This window comes from Rousettus aegyptiacus, unplaced genomic scaffold, assembly GCF_014176215.1.
Source record: "Rousettus aegyptiacus isolate mRouAeg1 unplaced genomic scaffold, mRouAeg1.p scaffold_m13_p_8, whole genome shotgun sequence".
NCBI lineage: Eukaryota > Metazoa > Chordata > Mammalia > Chiroptera > Pteropodidae > Rousettus > Rousettus aegyptiacus.
In genome coordinates, this window is record NW_023416311.1 from 45,609,574 (window position 1) to 45,633,114 (window position 23,541).

Below are 23,541 nucleotides of genomic sequence, written 5' to 3' on the forward strand. Positions count from 1 at the left end.
CTCACAAGGGACCCGTTCTATAGGTAAAGTGGTATATCACTTGAAAGTATACTATGATAAATTAAAGATAAAACAATAAAACAAAAAGTTATACCTAATAAGACAACAAAGGAGATTAAAAGGAATCTTAAGAACATTTTTTAATTAATCCAAAGGAGGCAGAAAAAAGGACAAGGAGAATAAAGAACAGATGGAAGAAAGAGAAAACAAATTGTAAGATGACAGATCTAAACCTAACATTTTCAAAAATCATATTAAATACAGTCTAACTACCCCAATTAAAAGGTAGAGATTATCATGATAAAAAAGCAAGACCTAACTATATGTTCCTTATAAGAAATGCACACTAAAATAAAGACTGAAACAGGTTAAAGTAAAAGGATATAAGAAAAGATATATCATGTAAATACTAATCCAAGTAAAGCTGGAGTGGCCATATTCATATCAGAATAGTAACACAGCAAAGAATACTACCAGGGATAATAAAGGAGTGAAGTCATCAAGAGGATAACAACAATCTTGACTGCTTATATACCTAGTAACATAGTTTCAAACTACATGAAGCAAAAGACTGAGAGAACTACAAGAAGAAACAGATAAATCCACAATTACAGTGGGAGATTTCACCTGCCTTGTCTAAACAGTTGATAGAACAAGTAGACAGAAAATGAGAAAAACACTACAATTTGAATAACAATATTAACCAACTGGACTACACTGACAATATAGACCACTCCAACAACAGAATACATATTCTTATTGAGTGCATAAGAATTTACTAAGATAGACCATAATATAGGCCATAAATATGAAGGGAAGAAGTCATAAAAATATTCTCAGGCCAAAATGGATTTAAATTATGAATAAGAAATAGAAACATCTCTAGAAAAACACAGAACTTTAAGAAACTAAATAACACTTCTAAAAAGCCTATGGATCAAAGAAATAACTTCCATTTGAAATGACTGAATGCATATAAAAACACAATATATAAAAATGTATGAAATATTGCTAAAACAGTACACAGGGGAAATTTATAGCACTAAATGCATGCATTAGGAAAAAAAGAAGATCGTTCTCAAATCAGTGATCTTAGTTCCCACAATAACAAAATAGAAAAATTAATACAAAGTACACCTAAAGTAAGCAGAAGGAAATAAGATAAGCGCATAAGTCAATTAAATAGAAAGCAGAAAAACAGGGGAGAAAAAACAATAAGTGTTGGCAAGGATGTGGAGAAAAGAGAACCTTGATGTACTCTTGGTGGAATAAACTGGTACAGTCACTATGGAAAACAGTATGAAAGTTCCCCAGAAACTTAAAAACACAGCTACCATATGATCCAGCAATTCCACTTCTGGGTATTTACCCGAAGAAATCTAAAACATTAATTTAAAAAGATATATGCACCCCTATGTTCATTACAGCATTATTTACAATCGCCAAGATATAAAAGCAACCCTAACTGTCCATCAATAGATGAATAGATAAAGATGTGATACACACACACACACACACACGCACATGCACACGCACACACAAATGGAATATTACTCAGCCATAAAAATGAATGAACATTTGCCATTTGTGACAACATGGATAGATCTAGAGAGTACTATGCTAAATAAAATAAACCAGAGAAAGACATATACTATATGATTTCATATCTATAGGGAATCTAAACAAACAAAGCAAATGAACAAACAAAACAAAACAGAAACAGACTCATAAACATGGAAAACAAACTGATAACTGCCAGAGGGGAACCGGGTAAGGGATGGACAAAATACGTGAAAGGAATAGGTGAAATAGTACAAACAAAATAGGTGAAAATTACAAACTTCTAGTTATAAAATAAATACATCACAGGGATGTATTGTAGATAGGGAAATTTGTATGGTGACAGACAAGTACTACTCATCGTGATGATCATTTCATAAGTTTATAAATGTTGAATTACTGTTTAGACTTGAAAGTCATACAATATTCTATGTCAATAATAGTTAAACTTTTTAAGTAATAAACATAGCAGTAAGGCAAAAATTATTTGATCAAATAATCAATCAATATATTGATGCTATAAAATAACCAATAATATAAAATAAACAAAGCCAAAAGCTGTTCTTTGAGAAGATTAATAAAACTGATAAACCTCTAGCCAGAATGATCAGAAAAAAAGAAAAGACACAAAGTACGAAAATCAAGAATGACAAAGAAAATGTCACCAAAGATGCTATAAATCTAAAAAAACGATTAAGAGATTATAAACAACTTAATACCTACACATTCAACAACTTAAATTAAATAAACAAATTATTTGAAAGATACAACCTACTAAAAGTCAAACAAAAATAAATAGATAAAACATATAGCCCTGTATCAATTAAAGAAATTGAATTTATAGTTTAAAAATCTTCACAAAAAGGAAAAACTATAAATCAGGCAGACCCGGATGGCTTCATAAGTGAATTTTATGAATACTTCAGAGAACAAATCTTTCTAGAAAATTGAAGAGGAAGTAATCTTTCAGAAGACGGCATTACCCATATATGAAAATAAGACAATGATATTACAAGAAACAAAGACATAGGTGAAAAATTATAAACAAAACTTAGCCAAATCTACCCAGCAACATAAAAAATAATATATCATGACCAAGAGGAGTTAACCCAGAAATGTGAGGTTGGTGTAATATAACAAAACCAATCAAATAATTCTTTAGAAACAGAAATATTAAATAAGCTTGACTATTTTAATGTCAGGAAATTCGATCAAATAATAAACCTCCAAAGACCAATTAAAACTATAGTCTCACATTTTCTGGTTGCCTTCCTATTAGTAATACAACACTAAATGGCATATTATCTAGATCCAAAGTAATGAAGAACAAGTATTATCTGTGAAAAATCTTTGATAATATAAGCATTAAGAACAAGAACTATTTAAAACTTTATTATAACAGAATTAGATTACATTTTTTAAACAAAAATAAAACCATATCATTAAAAACAGGCACCAAGACTTGAGAGTAGTTATGTATTTCTTTTCCTAACTAATCGTTCTTCAACTTCTACAAACCTAGTGTGAAATACCTTGGTAGCTGGATTAAATACAGTTGGATTAAGTCATCACTTGCTCTGGGTAAATTTAAATATGGTCCTGTATCATGTAGGACACTAATTTGAGAATACTAGCTAGGCCTTAAGTAATGAACTTTAAAAAATGAATTATTTTAACAGGTTGAGTAGTAATGCTAAATGTACAAAACTATTTCTAAACTACTCTTGATGGTTTAGCAAAGTATCCCTTGTATAAAAGCTAAATCTTGAAAAAGGATAAGACTTGGAGTTCCTGAGTTAGAATATCAACTACAAATGGGTATACTTCTTTAATGCCTAAGAGGTACAGTTTCAATCTCAATAACTTAAAGAAAGCGCTCAGTAAATATTTTTTTTATTATCTAAAGCACTCTTAAAAAATAAAAAATAAATAATGATTAGCTTTGAAAATGAAGTTTGAAAATCTATGAAATAAATATATGATTTTGGAATTTAATCCAAGACTGATTCCAAAGTCTATGATCTTTCTACTACGCCATTTGTTTTCACTTAACTTAGATATTACAAAAGCATTCTAAAAGAGATATTTACATTAATAAAGAGATAATTTCAAAATACCAGTCAAGGTACATGAAAAATAAGGAAAAATAAGGAAACTGTGAGCATGGAGTCATCTTCCCTAAAAAAGCGATGGAATGTTGCAAGAAGCAGAAGCATGAAGTTTACGTGAAACAGGTGAGGACAGGGAGAGGAAAACAGAGTAGATGTTGGAGGAAAGATGGTAAGGGGAGGAAAGCTGAGGGAGAGAAGGAGTAGGACAGAGAGAAGGAAAAGGGAAAGAAGCAGGAAGGAGCAAGGTGGGTAGGGACATACAAAGGGAGTTAGTAAGGAAAAGAGGGAGGGAGGGAGAACTGTAATTAAATCAGTATCTCTTCTAGTCTACTAGGAATAACGACAAAGACAGAGCTTTCATTGTGTAAGATATATCCGAATGTAGGAGCTGTTTATTTTATTTATCTAAAAAAAAAAAAAAAACAAGATAATATATAAGTAAAAGACAAAGAAAAAACACATTAATAAAAGAGAAAGTTAATTTAAGAAGCCAAAGAAAATAGTTTCTAATGCTTATATTTAGCAAGAAAGAAAAATTTTAAACTCTTGTAATTTAAAAAATCTAAATATGAAGGCTGTTTAGTCATATTTAAAGACTATACCCATAAATCTTTGTTTAAAATGTTAGTTTCTCTTTCCATTTACTTCCAAAGCATTTATGAAAATTTTAGGACACTATACACATATAAAATTGAGCTATAAAGGCAAAATAATGCCATAAAGTGATCTTGTGATTTTAATGGCTTTTAAATACCCACAGGTAAAAGAAGGGATTAAAAAAGCTTTTAAAGAAATACAACCTTATTTCTCTTATTTTGTACTCAGTTATTTAATAAATTAATCTAATGCTAGCAAAATAAATTTAAACACTTTTTGCATCCTATTAAGAGTGCTACATAATTTCATTTAGTATTCATTCTTCAAAAATATTGTGAATCATTTTTTAAAAAGAATTATTACATAGCTTCACGAACAGTCGATTTTGATTTATTTTAATATTTTTAAATGCAAATTGGTCTAAGTAGAATTATTCTACTATTTATAAATATAATTTTCAAATGATGAGAATAAAAATCACTAAAATAAAAAATTTCCATAATATTTTCATACCTTTAGCTAAAGCGTCTTTATATTTCTCTTTTGCAGAATTCATTTCTTTTATTAATTGTCTATAGCTGGATTTTAATTTCTCTAATTCTGTCTTTGTAACCTGTCAAGAAAAGAAAAGCAAAAAAAAAAAAAAAAAAAAAAAAGATTTAATGCTTAAATTTACATTGTCGAGAACTTAAATTCCAAAGCCTTAGATAATGTGTATTTTACTGCTTATAAGTCAGAGTTATTCTTTAACACAGTTTAGAAATCAGTAATAAATTCAACACTATATTAAAAAGCATTTCTTAAAAAGAAAAGCAAATCAAATAATGCTGTCATCAAAGATCAATAAATTAATTTGCTGTGCACAGAAATATTTTCCCTAATAAAAAAACTAATTTAAATATTTATTTTAATTACACAGATTAACTCTTGAGTCATCATAATTCCCCAATTTTAACATGACTTTTTTTGACATTATAGTACCTCTGAAAAGAAGATGTATCTAACAATCAGTGTTGGCCAGACAGCAATCATAACAAAGGTCATGCCATGTGTACATGAACTTGGTTATTATTTCTATAAAAAGACTACATAAATGCAAGTCTTTGACTCTATAGTCAAAAAGCCACATAAACTGCATTTGAGGAAATAATTAAGAATCTTAAACACTGTCTGAAAAAGTTCCAATATACCTTCTTAGAAGACTTAAGAAATCAGCAGCATGGAAAACTTGCAAAAGGAGAATAAGCAACTTGGAAGAAAAATCTCAGAACCCACTTCTAACAAACATGCATCGACATAACAATGTTGGTACGAAGGATGACATTGTTAAATAAACAAAAATATCAACAACTATAATACAGATAGTAGTCTGAATCACTAGTGAATTTTTTTTATTAACGAACGTTATTTTTAGACCAGTTTTACTTTCATAGCAAAATTGAGCAGTAAGTACAAAGATATCCCATATACCTCCTGCCCCCACATGTATTGCCTCCTCCATTAGCAACATTCCCACCCACAGGAGTGATACATTTGTACAAATGACAAACCTAAAAGTCCACAGTTTACAGTAGGTTTCACTCTTGGAGTTTTATATTCTATGGCTTTGAACAAACATATACTGACATATATCTACCATCACAGTGTCATATAGAGTGGTTATCTGTCATAAAATCCTCTGTGCTCCACTTATTTGGCTCCTTTCACTTGGTGATATGCATTTAAGGTTCCTCTATGTCTTTCTGTGGCTTAGTAGCTCATTTTTTTGAATGCTGAATAATATTTCATTGTCTGGATGTACCACAGTTTATTTATCCATTCACCTATTAAGGAACATCTTGGTTATTTCCAAGTTTTGGTATTATCAATAAATCTGCTATAAACATCCATATGTTAGCTTTTGTGTGGACATAAATTTTCAACTTCCTTGGGTAAATATCAAGGAGTATTACTGCTGGATCCTACAGTTGGTTTAGATTCTATGGTATATTTAGTTTTATAAGAAACTGCCAAACTGTCTTCCAAAGTGGCTGTACCATTTTGCATTCCCACCAGCAATTAATGAGTGTTTCTGTTGCTCCACACCCTCACAAGCTTTCACTGTTGTCAGTATTCTAGAGTTTGGCCATTCTCATAAGTATGCAGTAGTATCTCATTGTTCCTTTAATTTGCGTTTCCCTGATGACATATGATGTGGAGCGTCTTTTCGAGTGCTCATTTGCCATCTATCTATCTTCTTTGGTCAGGTGTCTGTTAAGGTTTTGGCTCATTTTTTAAAATCAGGTTGTTTGTTTTCTTAGTGGATATTTAAGAATTTTTTGTATGTTTCAAATAATAGTCCTTTATCAGATGTGACTTTTGCAAATCTTTTTACCCAATTTGGCTTATCTTCTCATTCTCTTGGCACTGTCTTTCACAGAGCAGAAGTTGGTTTGTTTTGGTTTGTTTTTTTAAATTTTGATGAAATCTAGCTTAACAATTATTTCTTTCATGGATTATGCCTTTAATGTTATATCTCAAAAATGATGTCCACACCCAAGGTCATCTAGGTTTCCTCTTAAGTATCCTCAAGACATTTTAAAGTCTTATGTTTTACATTTAGGTCTGTGATCCATTTTGAGTTAATTTTGTGAAGGGTATAAGGTCCATATCTAGATTCATTTTGGCATATGGATATCCAGTTGTTCCAGCATCATTTGTTAAAAATACCATCTTTTCTCTGCTATGTTGACTTTGCCCCTTTGTCAAACATCATTTGACTATATTTATGTGGGTCTATTTTTGGGCTCTCTATTCTCCTCCATTGATCTATTTGTCTATTGTCTTACACAAAATCCCAAACTATCTTGATTATTGTATCTTTATAATAAGTCTTGACGTTGAGTAGTATCAGTCCTCTGACTTTGTTCTTATTCTTCAGTATTCTATTGGCTATTCTGGGTCTTTTGTCTCTCCATACAAATTTTAGAATCTCTTAATATCTACAAAATATTTTGCTAGGATTTTGACTGGAGTTGTGTTGAAACTATAAAGCAAGCGGGAAATAACTGACATCTTGACAATATTGAGTTTTCCCATCCATTAATATGGGATATCTCGCCAATGATATCTTTGGTTCTCTCATCAGAGTTCTGTCATTTTTGTCCTATACATCTTATATATAGTTTGTTAGAGTTACACCTACATATTTCATTTTTGGGAGTGCTAAATATATGATGTTTTTAATGTCATATCAACTTTTCATTGCTGGTCAACAGAAAAGCAATTGACTTTTGTATGTTAACAGTATGTCCTACAACTTTGCTATTATGCTTAGTTCTAAGAGTTTGTTAATTCTCTTGGATTTTCTACATAGACAATCAAAAACAGGTTTATTTCTTTGTTCCCAGTCTGTGTAACTTATTTCTTTTTCTTATCTTGCTGCATTAGCTATGACTTCTACTATGATGTTAACAAGCAGTGGCAAGACGAGATATCCTTGCCTTGCTCTTGATCTTACTAAGAAAGCTTTGTATTTCTCACCATAAAGTATGTTACCTATAGGTTTTTAAATAGGTATCCTTTATCAAGTTTACTGAGAGCTTTTTATCATGAAGGAATGTAAGATTTTGTTAAATGGCTTTTCTCCATTTATTCATATAATCATCTGACCTTTATTTTTTAGTCTGTTGATGTGATGGACTCTATTAATTAATTTTCAAATGTTGAACCAGGCTTGCATACCTAAAATAAATCCCACTTGGTCATGGTGTATAATTGTTTTGCTACATTGTTACATATGATTTCCTAATAGTTTGTTAAAGATTTTTGTATCTATGTTTGTGAAAGATAGGAGTCTGTAGTTTTCTTTTCTTCTAATGTCTTTGTCTGGTTTTGGTATTACAATAATTCTGGCCTAATAGAATGAGTGCTAACAGAGTTTCCCTCTGTTTCTAACTTCTGAAAAAGTTTGTAGACAATCATTATAATTTCTTCCATAAATGTTTGATAGGATTCACTGGTGAACCCATCTGAGCATGGTGCTTTCTATTTTCCAAAGTTATTAACTATTAATTCAAATACTTTAATAGCTATTTGCCTATTTAGATTGTCTACTTCTTAGGCAGATTGTATCCTTCAAGAATTCGCAACTTCTCTAGGTTATCAAATTTGCAGGCACAGAGTTGTTCATAGTATTCCTTCATTATCCTTTAAATATCCATGGGTTATGTACTGATATACCCTTTTTCACTTCAGATATTATTAACCTGTGGTGCACTGTTTGTTTGTTTTTTTTTCTTAGCTAGCCTGACTTGAGGCTTACTAATTTTACTGATCATTTCAAAACACCAGTTTTTGATTTTGTTGAGTTTTCCCTATTGATCTCTTGTTTTCGCTTTCATTGATTTCTGCTCTATTTTTTTATTATTTCTTTTCTTCTACTTACTTTGCTCTTCTTTTTATAGTGTCCTAAAGTGGAAGCTTAGATGATTGATTTTATAACTTCCTTTTCTAACATATGCATTGAATGCTATAAATGTCCCTCTAAGCACTGCTTCTACAGAATGCTACAAATTTTGATAAATTTTGCTTTCATTTCATTCAGTTCAAAATATTTTTTAATATCTCAAGATTTTTCCTTTGATCAATGTGGTATCTAGAAGTGTGTTGTTTAATCTCCAAGTATTTGGAGATTTTCCAGCTCTGGTTTCTAGTTTAATTCTATTGTGGTCATAGAGTAGACTTTATATGATTTCTTCTAAATTTATTAAGGTATGATTTATGGTCTAGAATGTGGTCCACCTTGTCAAATCTTCCATGTGAGCTTAAGAAGAATGTGTATTCTGCTGTTGTTGAATGAACTAATCTATAGATGTTCATTATATCTAGTTGATTGGTGTTATTATTAAGTTCATCTATGTCTTTCCTAATTTGCTGCCTGCTAGATTATTTCTCACAGACAGATGTTGAAGTCTCCAACTGCAATAGAGAATTCATCTATTTTTCCTTAAAATTCTATCAGTGTTTGCAGTTCTATCAGTATTTTGATGCTGTGTTGTTAGGCCCATATACGTTAAGAATTGTTATGTCTTCTTGGAGAACTACTTTATCATTATATAATTCCCTTCTTTGTTCCTGATCGACTTCCTTGCTTTGAAGTCTGCTCTGTCTGAAATTAATATAACCACTCTCACTTTCTTTTGATTAGTGTAAGCATGGTATATCTTCCTCCACCTATTTACAATGAATCTATATGTCTTTATATATAAAACAGGTTTCTTGTAGACAACGTACAGGTGAATCTTATTTTTTGAACTACTCTGACAATGTCTTTCTTTTAATTGGTTCATTGAGACAACTGACTTTCAAATTATCAATATACTTGAATTAATATCTACCATATTTGCTTCTATTTCTTACTTGTTACCCATGTTATTTGTTCCTATTTTTGTCTTCCACCTTTTTCATGTCTTCGTGGTTTCAGTTGGGTACATTCTCTCTCATTTTAGCATGTCATTTATACTCCTTTTTTATTTTTTTAGTGGTTGCCCTGGAGTTTGCAATATGCCTTTAAAACTAATCCAAGTGTACTTTCAAATAACATTATCCTTCCAATAATAAAATAATACTAATTTCTCCCCATTGCTTCTATCATTCTGTCATTCATTTCACTTATACATGAGCATACATAAATACATGTATGTCTGTACAAATACATAAGATATATACATGAGTATATATAACCATATACACTGTTGCTATTATTTTCCCTAAACTGTTATTCATTAGAACAATTACTAATGAGGAAAATGAAAGTTTTTATTTTAATTTACTCATTCCTTCTCTGACGCTCTTCCTTTCTTTATGTAAATCTGAGTTTCCAACCTGTATTAATTTTTCCTTTTCAGCCTTTTGACAACAAATTCAACTCAATTTTTGTTTATCTGAGAAAGTCTTTATATCTCCTGCACTTTTGAAGGATAATTTCATAGGGTACAGAATTCTAGGATATTTTTTTTTCTCTCAACACTTTAAATATTTCATTCCACTCTCTTCTTGTTTGTAAGATTTCTGAGAAGTCAGATGTTATACTTATACTTGTTATTCTATAGGTGAGGTTTTTTTCACTCTGGCCTCTTTCAGAATTTTTTCTTTTCTTTGATTTTTATACTTTGAAATCAATATGCCTAGGTGTTTGGAGGTTTTGTTTTTGTTTTTAGGTTTTTGTTTGTTTGTTTGTTTAGGTTTTGTTTGTTTGTTTTTTTTGGTCATTTATTCTGTTTGATGTTCTCTGAGCTTCCTGGATCTGTTCTTTGATGTCTGACAATAATTTGGGGGAAATTCTCAGTCATTATTATTTCAAATATTTCTTCTGTCCTTTTCTTTCTTTCTTCTCCTGCTGGTATTCCCATTATACATATGTCACACATTTTGCAGTAGTCCTACAGTTCTTGAATATGCTGTATATATTTTTTTCAGTCTTTGTTGTCTGTACTTTTCAGTTTCAGAGATTTCTATTGACATATCCTCCAGTTAAGAGATTTTTTTTTCCTCAGTTGCGTCCAGTTTCCTAACAAGCCCATTAAAGGCATTCTTCACATCTGTTACAGTGTTTTTGATCTTCAACATTTATTTTTGATTCTTTCTTAGAATTTCCATCTCTCTGCTTACCCTGCTTGCCTGTTTTTACATGCTGTCTACTTTACACACTGGAGCTCTTAACATACAAAACAGAGACAGTTGTTTCAAATTCCAACATCCCTATCATGTCTGGTTCTAATGTTTGCTGTCTCCTCTAACACATTTTTTTTTTTTTTTTTTTGCCTTTTGGTAGTTCTTATCATTTTTCTTGATTGCCAGGCACGATGTACTAGGTAAAAGAAATTGATGTAAATAAGTCTTTACTAATGTAGTTATAAATTGTCAGGGAAGGGGAAGCATTTCATAGTCCTACAATTAAGTCTCAGTCTTTATTGAGCCAGTGCCTCTGGCCTGCGAATGTGGCATGTGCTTCTCAATATCCCCCCACCACCACACTTTACATGAGACAGGATGGCTAGAGTGGGTTGAATTTGGCTATTTCTCTTCCTGCAGGTCTGACAGGCTCTGGTTAAACAGTTTCCCATGAGGGCAGGCATTGTTAAGAACACAGTGCTCTGGCATATGTCAAAATGGTTCCTTTTCCCCTGTCCCTGCCAGGAACATGAGATTTTTCTCTGATATTCACTGTGAAAACCTGGTAGAAATCTAGAAGGTAAAATTCATAAAAGTGTGGGGTCCCTCAATGAATGGGTCCTTCTGAGTTTTTAACTGTCAGAGTTATCCACATTGAGCCTCCAGAATCTGCCAGTGATCATTCAGGTTTTCCTACACCCAGCAATGATTTCCAAGGAGGCTGCTGCTCTCATAAGTTATGATTCTCTATATATGCTTGTTAGTCTCTCCACTTTGGGGGGCAGTTGTTTTCCCTGTGATCAGAAATCTATAAATCTAAGAAGATGTGTTCATTTTTCAATTTGTTCAGCTTTTTACTTGTTAGGACAGAGTGTCAACTTTCAAACCTCTTATATGTTGGACCAGAAACTATAAGTCTTAACTTTGGAAGTTGCTAAAGAATTAATTCATTATTCTGCAAACTGGCAAATAAACCAAAAAAGCAAGTATTTACTCTGCCTTTCCTAAATGAACTATGCCTTATGGTAACCAAATAGTTGATATAGGAAAATTCTTTAATGAAAAATTCTAGCTAACAAGATTGCATTAAGAATGATGGAACTAAAATATTGTTATTTTACAACCCTAAGCAGAGAACATCGATTTTTTCTAAAACAATTACATTTAAAAAAAGGGAAATTTTTTTTGTAGACTGAACAGACTGTCAACAGTAGAACCTCTTAGTTGGGTTTAACACCACAAAAAGATAACAAGCAGACACAGACACTATATACCTCCTGATATGAAACAACAGGAAGCCTTTATAAGAATCTATGATGTATACTTGCCCAAAATAAACAGCAGAAATCTCATCAAGCCTCTAGATCCAAATTCCAGTTTACGAGAAAACTGGATAATGGAGGAATATGTGAAATCGCATCACAAGATGCTAACAACAAAATCCAAAATGAAGGAAATTCAATTCTACAGAACAAATTACCCAGTTTCTTCTACAAATAAGTGGCAATTTAAAAATGAGGGAGAGCAACCTACATTAAAGAGAAATTCAAATTCAATGTACAGGCCATATTTAGATCAGCTGTAAAAAAACACTTAAAAATCAATCATTTGAGCACAGTTAGGATATTCAATAGCATTAGGAGTTATTATTATTTTTAGATTAACAATAACAGTTATGCTTTTTTAAAAAGAATACTTATTTTAGCAATAGATACTAAAATATTTATGGATAAAGTGATACCTGGAATTTTCTTTAACATGATCCAGTAGAAGAAAAAGTGAAGGAAAATATAGATGGGTAAAAAATTACTATAGCGGTGGACGTGTAGATGGGAGTTCATTTTACTATTCTCTTCTTTTCTACACTAGCAAATTTTCATAATTGAAAACATTGAAAAAAAATTATCCAGAGACACAATCTGAATGTGGAGAAAATTTAGAAATCTTATTTTGATTATATTTTCATTTTTATTTTATGCATACTATTACATGAGCTATTTCAGTAACTAAAAAATAAAAACTCTAAGTGGTAAAAAAAAAAAAAAAAGCACTGTCTAAAAATTTAATTGGCAGCATTCTTTTCTTTTACAGGAGTACATAAAGTCATAGTATATCTTATAATCAATCCTGTTTTATATTCAATAAAAATAAGTTATTACCCATAAGGGACATGAAACATATATCCCCTTAGGAAATAATAATCAACAATTTTTTAATTCAATGAGGATAAAATATTTCCATGAATTTAAAACTCAATTAAAAGAATAAGTCCAGAATAGAATGACAAACCTTGATCATCTCTGCCTCTATCTGCTGATGAACGCCTATGTAACTTTTCTTCACCTGCTGCTTGTCCTTGATCATCATGGTGAGCCTGTGCAAGGGTCCAGAATTTAGGTCCTCTGCATGTGTCTTCATTATCCTACTAAGTTGTTCCGTCTGCTGAATCATAAGTAGCCAAGACTTTTCAAAAAATAAAGAAGTAAAATTAGCACTTGTATTAGAGGTCTCCCATTTAGCTATGTTTTAAGTGTCCAGGAACTTTAAATATTTAGTTTTATACAAGTTATTACTTTAATATAAAAATGGCATGTTTCTAGCAATTGTGCAATGAGCTACAAATGGTTTATACTTAACACCTTCAAGTGCAAATGTTTCAAAAGTAAGTAAACAGAATGATTAAGGAAAGGGATTAAGGGACTCAGAATCCATACTTGCAGTCTTCTGTTTGTTTTGCAACACACTGATACATTGCTTTTGCTCACACCATTCTAATTTCTCAGTAAGGTCACCATTTCCTAAAGGTCAAATACAACAGAAATTTTCCCATCTTTATTCTTAATCTGTCTCTCTCTGGCATCTCACTTCTTCCTAAAACTCTTCTATTTTGGCTTGCATGACTTCTTATCTTCCAACATACAAACTTGTCTTCCTCCCTTCCTAAAACTGCTTTCTCAATTTTTGTACCTCCTTTTGCTTCTTCTGTCTTACATAGAAGTATTCTCTGCATTTCTATCTACAACCATTCTCTTTTATTAATAAATATCATTAATTCTAATGGTTTTGCCAAGACAACATATTGCCTCAATAGAAGAGACAAAATGGTATATTTGGACAAGTGGGCATATGGATACTGCTGGAAGAACAAATCATTTATTAGACTTTCTAACTAATAAATACTGAAAAAAGTAACAGAGGAATGTTATCCACTATAGGTATTCAAAATTTTAATCACAAACAATTTTTTGGAGACTTATCACAATCAGGGAGGATCCATGTTGAAGATACAGAATATTTTTTCTACTCATTTTGACCTGTGAATGAACAGAATTAGTCTCTTTCCGTCAATATAACAATATAACCCTAAAGTAAAATTTAATCAGCATCTAAATTGAAATAATAGCCTAAAGAAAGCAAATCCTTTGTCACAGAACTCTCCAATATGACTTGGTAATCTTGTTTCTGATACACTGCCATATAAGTTTTTCAAAAATAAATAAAGTTTTGAGGACACTGGTTTTCAGTGGGGGGTCATTTTTAGTTGTGAAATGCTTTACGAATGAGGAAGAGGACATGTGGCCTATGAACTCATCAAATTTACTTTCAAATTCAAAATTCTAAGTAGTACTAACATGTTCTTGATGCCACAAAGCAATTTAGAAGCAATGTATGTCTTCCATCAAAACCTAAATTTTAATAAAGATGAAAACAATTTTAAAACTATACACATATGGATTAAAAACATAAAGCAAATGGCCTTAATAACTCTCGTAGCTTTGCCTTTTTTGTTTGATAGTATCACTCTAAAAAATATATGTTGGGAAAACACTCTATATATTGTATGTGCATAAAGTTAGTACTACCAAATAAAGGTGAGAGGGATCAGTTCTTTATCTTCAAAAAACAAATATTCCCTAAGTTCTTTGTAGCAATAAATTTTTGTAATTCTATACAGAAGTTTTTACAACCTAGGGGAGAAGATGACAGTATTAAAAGACAACAGAACAAAGTCAGACTGCCCTCCTCCTCCCAAAAGGGCACATCTTATCTTACCTAACAGCCCTATTCGCTGTCGTCACTGTGAGAAGTCTAAGCCTCCTGAGGTATATATTATTACCTTGATTGTCAAATTCATATTTCCTTCAGTATCTCCTAATCTGGCACAGGATACTATCTACAGAATCCTGTACTCTCAAGAACTCCTACTCTAATTAGAAAACCCCTTATACTTCTCATCAGAGCTTTCCATTTATTTTCTAGCTTTAGAAAAAAAAAAAAACTGGTTCTATTCCACTCCCAATACTGCTAATAAACATTCATTCCCTTCTTCCTCAAAAAATGTCTCTGCTCCTTTGAGGCTCAGGCTTCCTTCCTCATAAACAATCTATTGGTAAGTCCTTCTGATTCTTCCTCCCAAGTCTACCACAAATCTGCCCACTTCTCTCCATCTTCACTTCCACCTTTTTAGAGGTTATGATTATCTCTGGCTTAGACTATTACAACTCCTCCTAATATCTCCAACTAGAATAGAATCTCCATTGAGACCAGTACCAGTCTCTTTGTCCTCTCTTCTACTGATGCTCCTTTCCAACCCATTCAACTTAAAGCCGCAAAAAAATTAAAGTCATTCTCCTGCATAAATTCCTATATTTGCTTTTATTTTCATCAAAATACACACACACACACACACACACACACACACACACACACACACTCACTCGCATATAATTGAAATAAGCCCTTCCCCACTTTGTAGCTTTACCTTTGTAGAGGCTCCATGCAGTTACTAATTACTGAACTGCCTAACCTCCCTCTGTTTGCTTTTAGCTCTTCCAAACCTTTTTAACATATTTCTCCAAATTAAATTCTACCTATTGAACTATCTGTTGTAGGTTCTGTTTTCCTGACTGAATCCAAACTTTTACAGATAGGGAACAAAGAGATCAATAACCATGGAGTACATTTGTTATCACAAACCAAGGATCTGATAAAATTCTTCCAATAAAGTAAAAAGCTTAAACATTTTTTGCTAATGAATAATTTCAAACCATTATAAATCAGATGGTGCTACCTAAATTGTTTCAAAGAACTGCAAATGAAAAAAAAAGCTCCTAAAAACACCATAACACAGATATCAAAAAGTGACTAAGACACTACAAAAATAAATTTACTTGTGAACAGCGATGCAAATATCTCCAATAAAATATTACTGGGACAATCTATTTTTAAAAAGATATAATCAGTTTTGAAAGATTTCGAACTTAATGCATATTTAATAGTCATATATAGAAATATTTCCATAAAAGTCAAAAACAAAACTAGGCTGTTTAATGTCAACAGTGTTATTTAACATTGTTTTGGAAATGCTTCTAAACCTTAGAATGATATGAGTAAAAATATTTTGAAAGAATAGAATTAACCATTCTAATAATAAAAAATGCAAATAAAACCATTTGAAATTATTTTTTCATATATCAGGTTGACAAAATTAAATAAAATGACAAAACATACTATAGTAAGAGTTGAGGCAAACAGGTTCTCTACTTCAGTTAGTGGAAATGGAAATTATTGAAAAACAAATTTGTAAATAGCTATTAAAATTTTAAGTGGGCAAAACTTTACACCCAGAAATTCTACTTTTTGGAATTTATCACACAAAAAATATTTGCATAAGTATAGAGATATTTAGAAGGACGTTTGTCACTGTTTTAATAACAAAAAGAATCCATTGATAAGAAATTAAAGAAATATATTATTAGATAATATGCAACCATTAAAAAAATAGCTTCATGTGAAATGATATAGAGGAAATCCTCTTCTAGTACTCGGCAGAATACTGATCAGTGCATGCCTGCGAGGAAACTACATGAGCTGGGGAAAGAACTAGCTAAAAAGATTAGAAGGAACAGTTCCTGGTGCTCACCCACGGTTGGAAATAGTGCCTATTCTGACAAGCAACACCAGAATAACTCATAATTCATCAGGTATTGTGTAGAGTACTCAAAAAAGTTTGCCTTGGTAGTGGGGGGTAATTAACCCTGGATTTAACAGGGCTCTGGTCCTGCCTAACAAATCTCAAAACTGAGACGCAAAGTATAAAACTCTTCCAAAGTAATTTAACCACGTTGTTTGCTCTCAAACAAAACTAAACAACACATGGCAATATAAACTATGGAAAATGAAACAGAGAAAAAAATAATTAAATATATTGTCAGATATAGATACAGAAAGATATAGATAAATAGAACTAAACAGAGCTATACAACACCTTCTAAAGATATATGTGTACAGGCGTACTTCAGAGATATTATGAGGCATACCTCAGAGATAGTCCTCATTTCCAGCTTTTGATTTAAAGTGATTGATAGGGAAGCCCTTAATTCTTAAGGGCCCTAGGAGTTTAAATGAGCACTGGCTCCAACTTAAAGTCACCAGCTGCATTAGCCCCTAACAAGAGAGTCAGCCTGTCCTTTGAAGCTTGGATGTCAGGCATTGACTTCTCTCTAGGTAAAGTCCTAGATGGTATCTTCTTCCCACATATGGTTGTTTCACTTAGATTGAAAATCTGCTGTTTAGTGTAGTCATCTTCAGAATTTATCTTAACCAGATCTTCTGGATAACTTGTTGCAGCTTCTACATCAGCACTTGTTGCTTCACCTTGCACTTTTATGTAACGGAGACTGCTGCTTTCCCTAAACCGCATGAACCAATCTCTGTTACCTTCAACTTTTCTTCTGTAGCTTCCTCAGCTCTCTCAGCCTTCATAGGCTTGATGAGAGTTAATGCCTTGCTCTCAACTAGGCTCTGGCTTGAGAGAATGTTGTAGCTCACTTGATCTTCTATCCAAACCACTAAAACTTTCTCTTTATCAGCAAAAAGGTTGTTTCGCTTTCTTACCATTCATGTATTCACTGGAGTAGCTCTTATACTTTTCTTCAAAAACTTTTCCTTTGCATTCACGATTTAGTGCAAGAGGCCTAGCTTTTGGCCTATCTTGGTTTTCGATATGCCTTCCGATATGCCTTCCTCATTTCCAGCTTTTGATTTAAAGTGAGAGATGTGTAACTCTTCCTTTTACTTGAACACTTAAAGGCCACTGTAGAATTATTAAGTGGCTAATTTCAATATTGTGTCTCAAGAATAGTGAGGCCCAACGAGAGGGAGAGAGATGGGGGAAAGGCCAGTCAGTGGAGCAGTCAGAACACACACAGCATTCATCGATCAAGGCCACTGTCTTTAAGAGCGCTATTTGTGACACCCCCAAAACAAGAGCAATAGCAACATCAAAGATCACTGACCACAGATCACCATAAAAAATATAATCATAATGAAAAAACTGAAATATTACGATAATTGCCAAATGTGACACAGATACAAGAAGTGAGCAAATGCTGTTGGGAAATTGGCACTGACAGACTTGCTCAAGGCAGCGTTGTCACAAATCTTCATTTTGTAAGAAATGCTATTCAGTGTCTGCAAACCACAATAAAGCAGAGCACACTAAAATGAGGAATGCCTGTAAACAGAAACCTCAAAGAAGACAGGGGGAATAGGAAAGTATTTGAAGAAAAATGGCTAAAAATATTCTAAACTTGACGAAAACAAACTCGAAAGATTCAAAAAACTTACTGAATCCAAGCACAAGAAGCATGAAATACACAATCAGTACCCTATCTGAGTCGAATAGCCTAGAGACATTCAAATATTTCATGATGATATAATTTTTATAAACTAGTTACATATATGAAACCCTGACAATTCTATAAATCATTTTGAAAAGTTCCGTGGGTGTCTTTTTTTCTTAAAGCATATAAAATGTAGTACCCTGTAAATGGAACAAGAATTGACTAGTTTCCATCCCTGCTTACTTTATGACACAGTGTCCAGAACTGTGAGTATTTTCTCATTTGATGAAGCTTTTTAAAGAACCAAAGGATGAGGTTATTTGGTGAGTCAGCAATAGACAGGTCATCTTTAATGTCAGGGGAATTTCGCCTCCTATAATTAAAGCCTTTCTAGCAATGAAGGGTTTGAAATTTTTAAGCCTCTATTATTTCAAGTACAGTATTTCAAGTGCTGTAAATTCTCAATGATTAAACACTAACATAATAATCAAAATAAATACTGAATAAAAATACTATGTAGATAAAAAAATAATTGAATAAATAGTTGTGAAAAAAATAGACTAAAATAATCAATATAATCAAAGTCAATAGTTGGATCCTAAAGGCTGGCACCAAATGTGTGAGCTGCAACATCTCAGTCATTGTCCAAGCTCAGAAACGAGCCATTTCTAGAAATCACATGACTACCAGAATCTTACTACTGCTATTAAAAAGAATAAGTCTAAATATCTAAACAGATCAGGCCAGGACAAAAATGACATTAGCTTTTCTTTCCCAGTGCTTTTTCTTCCAGCTTTCTAAACTTGGTGCCCCTCAATAGTTTGTGTTCTTCTTGGACTTAAAGGCTACCTTTATTGTTCTGAGGAAGAATAGCAAGAAGGATAACTATCCAGAGTCACCTTTGCTAGTCAGAAGCAAATCACATAACCTCAGCAGTTTCTCAGGCCAAAAGTGAGGGGTTGAGTTAAAGACCTCCACAGTTTCCTCCAGCTTCAGGACTCTCTGATTTTTCTCTACTGAGCTACTTCCCTCTTTACTATAACCCTCATAAACTCCTTGAGTTTTATAGCTCATGTCTACAGAAGATTCCTTTGTTGATCCAGTTCTAGTGGCTCTTCGTTAATACAGGGCTGGCCTATTTAGAAATTTTAATGAAAACAATAAATTTACAGTTAGGCTTCTGGAGATGTTTGCTTACTTCCCTCTCTAGCTTCTGCGTGATACTCCTGTTCTCTATCCTCCTGCATCTCATTCCCATTTCCCATCTACACCCTAGAGAAGTTGTTATTCCCTATTTCCTGTATCCCCCAAATATCCTCGATTGGCTCTTTCGGCTCAACATTATATTAAAAAAACAAAGCCCTCCCTTTCATCCCCCAATCCGACCAACCTTACAGCTACTTCTCTATCTAATCTTTTTCAAAACCCCTCAAATAGACTTTTGGAAGACAAAAAAAAAAGTAAAACTGCACTTGCTCCCAGAAGGTATGAACTAGGCTGTATACTTAGGATTCTCCTTTTCTCGGACGCTATATCAAATAAATGCTGTTTTCACCTCACATCTTATGTAACATAGAACCAAAAGGAGGGCTTGATGTTCTCCATTACTTCTTCCCAACTCCACCCCTATTGACGCAAGCCCTGCTGGTCAAGCCTCTGTCCTTCCTCTTTAACATTATCTACTTCCTCTATACTCACAGGCTTTCTCTTATCTACCTTTTATAGCAACACTCTGAAGCAAATATCTCCATCTTATAGATGGAGTCAGAGAGATTAAATAATCTGTCCAAGATCACACAGCTAACAAATGCAAGAGCTCAGATTCAACCCAAATCTACCTCTTAATGTACTAGACCTGATACAACCTAAGATGCTTGGGGGATACAGAAGTATGGGAACCTAAAAACCCTTGTATTAAAGGTTACTTTGAGAATAACTATCTAAGCTAAACTGATGAAAGTATTTTATAAACTGGCTACGAATTACACAGTAATATTCAATTAATCTGTATTTAGTATTTTATTATTTAAAAAGAAGCTATAAGCCACTGGGAAAAGATATCTACTCGTTTTAAGCCACCTACTTTATAGCATAAGCAACATCTAAAGTAAAGAAGTTCTTCCAGGCCAAATTACTGAGTCATTCTTGAAATGGCATTCTCCGTGAGAAGAAATGAAGATGAAAATTATATTTGGGTTTCTGTCCAGAATAATGACCCACAGCTCAAATCTCTCTAAACAAAACAATTAAAAAATAAATCATCTTCTTACTTAACCAATCCCAATACCACACTAGACAATGAGAAATAGCACCACTTTAAAATAAACACACAGATAGTACACATTACTCTATGCCCCTGGGAACAAAATTATTAGTTTAAAACTTAAGTTTTAGAACATTTTCAAAATGCTGAGTTATATATTGAGTAATAGTAGTATTATATCATAAAATACTGTTTCTACCTGAAATGTATTATTTCGAAAGATTTTCTGAATTCCTAAATGTTATTTTTATGTTGTTTTGTGACCAAAATATAGTTCCTAGAAATAAATGAATCTCTTATTTTACAATAAAAAAGAGGAATAATGATTCAATTTATAGAAGTTTTATTCTCCCCTATCCTCTCCTTCACAAAAAAAGAGATCAGTTGCATACACTAAACAGCACTGCAGGTTTCTAAAATAATTCACATAAATCCTAAAATACCTATTGTACTTTCAGAAGCCAATAGAAGTAAACAGTCTCAGTTATATTAGGATGAATACACAATAAAAAGAAACAACTATACTCAATTTTTGGAAATAAAATTATATACAGGAAAAAATATCTCTTTTAGAAAAGTATAACACGCTTTCCACCTTTGAAGTAACAGAGCTGTGGCTATGTAAATCCGTATTCTATAAACAGGTAGTAATTTAAGTGCTCTGAGTTCATTATACCAAAAAGTATTTATTCTGGAACAATGAGTTAAAGAACAAACTACTACTAAAGCTATAATTACAGTTAAGCATTGAAAATAATCAACGAGATGACTCAAGCTTAAAAAATACCTAAATAATAGTTATCATAAATAGCTTTTCTTTGCAAACTATATTTTCCAACTACTTGCTTGCTTTCTTGCTTGAATATTTTCTTGAAGAAACCTATAGTTTCTGTACCACACAATAACTCCCAATAAAAGGTTCTTTGAAACAAAACTTTTTATTAAGAGTTTTCCCTTACATAAGAAGAATGTTTGTGGATTCTCTGAGTCCTTATCAGATATAGAAATCTAGAAGACAAGTCATTATTACATTTACCTAAAGCTAAGGTTTTCAAAGATTGAGTTGAAAGTGCAAGGGAAACCTGAGGTACTTCCCATTCAGAAAAGCCTGCTTTTCTACATTTCCCAAGTTTCCTGGTTTCCCTAGGCCAGTGGTTCACAACTCTGCCTATAATAAGAATCACATGGAGATTTTCTAAAATATCATTTTTCAGCCCCATGACCAGAGATTTGATTTAACAGGTTTTGAATGGGGTCTAGGCATCAGTATTTTAAAGCTCCCAAGTAATTCTAACATACAAGTTCTGCTGTAACAAAAATTTGTGTCCCTAATAATCACTGGGTTATGCAAAATCACACAATAAAAATTACAGAGCTTATGGAAAAAAATGGTGTTACAAGAAAAACACTCACAAAATTCATCAGGGACACATTTTTTAAAAAGACAGGAACCTAATAAAAAAATCTTTGCACAGATTTACATGTATTAAATGGTGATGAAATACATTAGTATAATAAACATGGCAATTTACCCTCAAAAAAATGAAAGTTTGCTTATCAAAGTGGTGTCAGAAGAGTTGCAACTTGTGAGTTATTCTAAAGAGGTAGAAAGAGCTACCTGAATTTGGACAGAAAGTTGCACTATAACATGTAGATAAGTGTGGCTCATAACACAAGGAATAAACAGTGGTAGCCAGTAAACAATAGAAGTGTGTGCCTGTGTGAGATTTATGTATTCCTAAGCAGCTCAGTTCAGCTGGGTAGTTTCAGACATTCACCTAGCATTTCTTCCGCGTTTGTGCATAAGCAAATATAAAATCACATTACATTCAAATTGCTCCCTAATATACCAATTGCATTGAACAAATTCATGTTTTTAAATAATGTGTTACAGCAGACATGACTCTACAGTCAGGCTAAGAATTACTTCCTTAAACACATACATATTTATATATATATACACACATATATATACATATTTATAGGTTCGAGTTACATTATATGTATATATGACACTAAATAATAAGGCTGGTTCATCAAAAGCATTTTCATTACTTGTAATTCCACATAGTATATGGAATAGCCAATATTTCAATCCACTTCATATTTAAAAGGTAAGACAATAATCAACCTTTAAATAGGCTATTTCAGAATTATTTATATAGTTATACTATTTCAGAAGAGAGTTGACTATTCTGACAAGTATAATTTTGTTCTTACTTTTCTTCAGCTTTATTGCAATATTAACAACATATATTTATAAGTTTAAGGTACACAACATGATGATTTGATACATTATATATTGTGAAATGATAACCATAATAAGGTTAATTAACACCTTCACCCCCTGATATAATTACCTATTTTTCCCCTGGGGTGATAACATTTAAGATCTACTCTCTTAACAATTTTAAGTGTATATTAATACAGTACTGTTACTTAGTCACCATGCTGTGCATTAGATCTCCAGAAATAACTCATCTCATAGCTGGAAGTTCGTACCCTTTGAGCAAAATTTCCCCCTTTTCCTCCCCCAACCCCAGCTCCTGGCAACCACTATTCTACTCTATTTCTGAGTGTGGCTTTTTTAAAGTCCACATATACGTCCACGTACAGTATTTGTCTCTCTCACTTATTTCACTTAGCAAAATACCCTCAAGGTCCATTCATGTCACTAATTTCAAAATTTCAACATTTTTATGGCTGAATAATATTCTATTACATATGTACA

General features: G+C 32.4%; 1 protein-coding gene across 8 annotated transcripts in view; it reads right to left on the reverse strand.

The window, feature by feature from the left end:
• FER (FER tyrosine kinase) overlaps positions 1-23,541 on the reverse strand; it is a 367,914-nt gene that overhangs the window by 300,151 nt on the left and 44,222 nt on the right. For all 8 annotated transcript variants that reach the window (XR_001595948.2, XM_016137231.2, XM_016137229.2 and 5 more), the window contains 2 exons: positions 13,212-13,385; positions 4,782-4,881 (listed from right to left, as the gene is read on the reverse strand). Coding sequence is in view for 7 of the 8 variants with exons in the window: in XM_016137231.2 (XP_015992717.2) it covers positions 4,782-4,881; positions 13,212-13,385 (274 nt within the window). In the remaining variant the exon portion in view is untranslated. The remainder of the gene's footprint in view (positions 1-4,781; positions 4,882-13,211; positions 13,386-23,541) is intronic.